The 5,142-nt window shown below is 37.7% G+C and overlaps 1 protein-coding gene across 1 annotated transcript; it reads right to left on the bottom strand.

The window, feature by feature from the left end:
* Window positions 1-2,333: 2,333 nt before the first annotated feature.
* LOC149550390 (uncharacterized) lies at window positions 2,334-4,345 on the bottom strand. The gene is made up of 2 exons (XM_089793418.1): window positions 2,629-4,345; window positions 2,334-2,430 (listed from the first exon to the last, which is right to left on the bottom strand). Exon 1 carries the CDS (start codon window positions 4,213-4,215, stop codon window positions 2,641-2,643), a length of 1,575 nt encoding a protein of 524 aa, XP_089649544.1. The 5' UTR covers window positions 4,216-4,345; the 3' UTR covers window positions 2,334-2,430; window positions 2,629-2,640.
* Between the last annotated feature and the right edge of the window lie 797 nt (window positions 4,346-5,142).

The following is a 5,142-nucleotide window of genomic DNA, read 5'->3' as shown; positions in this document are numbered from 1 at the left end:
TTGTTTTAGATTTTAGTCAATTTTGGTCAAGGGTACATTTTACCAAAATTCAAAACAAAATTAAATTAAAAATAAAATAAAATTATGGAAAAAGTCCCATATCCCATCTTTGCTTCGTCCACACGCAAGCTACCCCAAAAAGCACGAAAGATTCAATCTTTGTCATCCACTATTTTAATTTACTTTTAAAATGGGCCCACCAACCTTTAATTATCTAGTTGTCAATGGGCCCACTAAGAGAAGAAGACGAGTCATCCCCAAATCATATTAAGTCACGCGATCGCCGTCCACATCTGACAGCTGGATGCCTCCACTACACGACGAAATCCACGTCGGCACATAATTCCATGGCATGCATCATTTAATGCCAGCTTATCGACTTTCTAATAATTGCCACGTAGGAATAAATTACAGCAATTAAAGCTGCCGCCTCTAGCGTATGTGTCAGATTCTACTTGTAGCCGTTGAACACGTAAAAAGAAACGCCAAAAGTCAAAAGATGGAATACGAGATTCCCTACAACTAACGTTTCAAGGCCGCGAATTCGCTTTTCTGTTACTTGACTGACTTATAGATATGGGCGGGAATTCATTGAACTGAGACTGAGATGGCAAGGAATGGGCGGTCCTGTCAATGAATGAGAATTGGAAAAGTAAACAATTAAAATTTAGCAAATATATTCTCAATTTGGTCACGAATTTCTTGGTATTGAAGTTATGCCGTTTTTAAAATGGAATGAGTTTGATTGGCCAGTTTTGGTTGTTACTTGTGAGCTTCACGTGGCTTTGACCGTCCTTTCCGCTTTCATAATGCACCCGCCTACATTTCACCAATGTCTATGCCTGCATCAAATCGGCATTTTACTCTTTTAAAAATTAAATTAAAAATTATTTTTAAACTATATTCTACATTAAAATTTGTTTAAGAATTGTCGTTTTGATGTCGACATAGACATGGCCCTACATTTCTTCCTCGCATATAACAACAATATTTCTCTTCCTTTCTTGTGAACCTGTACCAAAATTTAAAAAGCAAATACTTATTTCAATCTAATCCCATTTCTTTTTTCTAAGTTCTTAAAATAAATATTTAAATATTATTATACATAGAAACATTTATATCAAGAAAATATTCTATAAAATAAATAACATCTTCATTCTCATTGCTGGACATTGAGATGTATGTTTTTTTTTATGAATAGATAAATGTCTATTAATTATATTTTAGGAATTTTTTTATTAATATAATTGAGTGGAAAGAAGAGTAAAATCAATAAGTTTTCTACTTCAACAATTTAAAGGAAAAAATTAATAAGATTGATGTCAAACAAAGACAATTACTTCAAATTGTATGTGATTATTTGTACAGCATACTTAGCTGAAAGAGAATTCTCAAACTCATTTTGTTAATTTCTAAATTTGTTAGATTTTTTTTTTTGTGATGAATAGTCATTTTCTATTAATAAAGTAATATACTAGTAGCCCAAATCAACAACTATTCATAAAAAAAATGACTTTGGATTGTTCCATATCAACTATATAAAGACATTGTATTATATGCTAACCTCCAATAAAAAGAGGAGGTATGAATTAGAGGTATACCTTCCTCCAGCTTTTTTGAAGTTGTCCTTAAGTGTAATATGTTGATTAGCATTGTTCTTTCCTTCCAACACCAAATAGAATAGTATTTATAAACTTATTAACTCAATAATAATATTTTGACTATAGTCTATTACTTATATAAGAAATAGATAAAGACAAATTTAGCAGTCCATATATACATGAAAAAGCTAGAATATTTAAATTGCATAAATAAATACATAATTCATAATATGACATATAACTATAATCATTTAATTTCAAGATTATTAATAAATCTTAACTATGATACATTTGCCTTGCCAATTTTTTCTTGTTTTAAATCAAAAGTTCAATTACAATGATTTAATTTAATAGTACAAAACAATTGTAATATTGCTATTAGCAACCCAATCTCATGAAAATGAATCAACACAGAAGTGAAACATCATAACATAAAATAAAAAAAACTGTTCGTTTAATCATATGACAGGAAACCCTCTTAGTCAACTGAAAATTTAATACCACTGATTATCCTATTTTTCAGTATAAAAATCCACAATATATGAGTCCACGCTCCATACTCATAAATACTGAAAAAGCCCCCGCGTCATGTGACCGCCTGCTTAATTTCTTAGCCGCCGTCAAATAAATCCACTCACGGGATCAACTGCTGTCTAAAGGAGAAAACAATAAAAAGACACTCTGTTCACAACTCAATTCCACGCTGGAACAGCCAAAAAAAAGTCCGATTCATTCTGACAAACATGATTTTTTTCCCGTAATTATCACCCAAAATTTCAAAATTACAGTAGGCATTTCAGATGATTCGGCGGTTTTCAGAACTCATGTTCTTCCCGGAAAACAATCCAGCAAACCATGCGCAAAAACAGAAGAAAATCAGGATGATACAGAAAACAATTTGTAGTCATATTCTTCTACTTACTATTTCAAGACATAATGTCAAGTACAATTTCAGCGACACCGAAAAAAAGTCGAGTTCAATGAAAAACATTTTAAGATCAAGAGAAAATCAATCTGATTGACGTACTGTAATCAGCAGTCACCACCATTGATGTACGAGGACTCCATTACTACGGAGAGAATTAAACAAATCCAAACACGCTCCATAACTTCTCTGATATTTGGGGCTCCTTTCAGGGCAACATTTCTGCCATCGATTGTAATGGCACTCAAGAAACAGCTCGTCAATCAAGCAAATAGCCCCTGTTTCCATCAGCCGCGGCACCAGATCGAACTCGGTGCCCTCCACATCCATCTTCATCACAACAAAATCATCCGCAGAGACCGTGTTCTTCAGCCAGTCAGCGAAATCGAAAGCCTGGACTGTTTTAACACTCTTGTTTCCTGCAAAAACACTGGAATTGCTGGTGTTGGTGGGCTGGATTCTGCCCATTCCTTTAGCTTCAATGGCGGCGCCAGCGTCCCTGTTGATTTCAAAGCTCAGGGTCTCATTTCTCACCCAGGCCGCATAGGGCAAAAGCTTCACCCCCTTTCTCTTCTGGTAATCGCCATAGAAGGACTCATCTGCTTCAATGGCGTACACATTGAATGTCTTGTTTTGCTTCGGATACCTTTTCTTGAACCAGCTGCCGATGCTGGATCCATATGACCTTGCGCCTACATCTACATAATGGTAATTTCTTCGGCTCCCGATGTCTGCAATCGTCGGAAGATATTTTATGTTCTTCAGATTCGCTTTGAGCGTAATCCAGGGCTTCAATGGCTCCGTCTCAATCAGCGGCTCCGCCTGCTCCATTACATCCCCTTTCCATCCCTTCGCAGAACAGTTCCCCTTTTCCTCAACCTCAAAATCCACAATATTTACACTTTTCTTCAGCACAATCTCAGCAAATCCTTCCCACTTTGCGGAACGAACAACGCTAAAATTCCTAAAAAATGAAAGAATTAAAGAATCGATACTATACATATCCTGCATCCGAAGAACAGCGATTCCTCCCGGCTTCATAATCCGCGAGATTTCCTCTGCAAATTTCGGATCAAAGACATCGGAATACACAAAATCGAAGGTAGAGTCCTCGAAAGGCTGGTTCTGAAAACCGCCCTCCATTACCAGCGGCGGAGAGGGCACGGGATCGATTCCCACGGCGTCGGAAACCCCGATTTCTCTCAAAGCAAGAACCTGTTGCCCTTCCTTTGCTCCGACACAGAGAGCTTTGTTCTCAGATTTAAGCAGACCTTCCTCCATGAAACCCTGAAAGAAGACGGAAAACTCATCCACCTTTTGCCTCCATTCCTTTGTCGTCCACAGCCTCTGAAGCTCCGGATTCACGCTCTTGTTCAGCTGCATCTGAATATACACTTCGTGGGATTTGAACGCCTGACCAGGCATTTTCGAGGGCTTTTTACCATACCCTAACGGATTCAAATCCAGAAAACAATAACTCCCTCCCTCATCGCAGACCCCTTCTTCAACCATCACATAAACAAATCTCAGCACTGTGACCGCCATTGTAAACAGCAGAACACGAGTCCAAAAACTCAGTTTCCTGGGACACTTTCCGAAGCCACCGTGATTTTCCTTGGCCTCCATTTCCCCGCAGAATTTATCATACCCCTCCCCGGACCCCTTCCTCAAACCCAATCCTTCCACCATTTGTACAAAACACAGAATCCTGTACAAAACACGGAATCTTTTTTTTCACAAAAAGCAAACGAATAGATCTTTGAATCTGTTCAAAAAACCAAAGGAAAATCCTTCCGAGCTTGTTATCGCGAGCAAAATCTTGCAGCGGTATGGTTTCCACCCACCAAATTCACATGCCCAATCTTTGAAACCTTCATCCAAAGCCGCTGTTGCAGAGTAAACAACGCCATTTTTTTTGTTCTCTCAATCTCTTCACCCCTTCAGAATCCTCATCTTAGCATAAATTCCAGACCAGATAATTTCGATATCTTCAGAGAAACAAGAAGAACTCAAATCTCCGGAAGCGAAAAACCAGAAAATGGTCGTTGTTCGTCGTTGGATTTGTCCTGTTTTATTGGGTGAGTAGTTAACCGTGGGACAAAAAACTTTGCATATTAGTAGAAAATAACGGCACCACTTGCGGGATTAACTGACCGCGTTAGTGGAACGCGGATTAGATAATTAAAATCATGTTGGTTGACAAGAGGAACAAAACTTCCGCTTTTCGTTCTTCTTTTTTGATTCCGCGTGAATCAGTGTGACCAACAGTAAGTAGACGCGTGCAAATGGCCCCACCAACACTGCTAGGGTTGCAACTACTAGACCTAACTTGATTGACATGATTAGTTGAATATTCTAGTTGCTATGTTTCTTGTGATTTCCAACTAGTTTTCAGGGTGGCCTTTCTTGAGCTTGATTTTCATGTGGTTTTCTTTTCCTATTTTTCATTGGGGAAGTAGTTTTTTAAAATATAGGGAAATATTCTAATGGGTGAGTGCATGGTTCTCACATCATAATGGATGAGGTTGGGATTGCAACCAAGACAAATACAATCTAAAGTTACTCTTCAATTCTTGGTGCTTGCTAACGAGATTCAATCTCGAATTTGTACTCACA

This window comes from Cupressus sempervirens, chromosome 7 (assembly GCF_028749045.1).
Source record: "Cupressus sempervirens isolate cs-2001-9-10 chromosome 7, ASM2874904v1, whole genome shotgun sequence".
Taxonomy (NCBI): Eukaryota; Viridiplantae; Streptophyta; class Pinopsida; order Cupressales; family Cupressaceae; genus Cupressus; species Cupressus sempervirens.
Note: the sequence above shows the minus strand (reverse complement) of the source record. Positions and strands in the feature narration are given on the sequence as shown.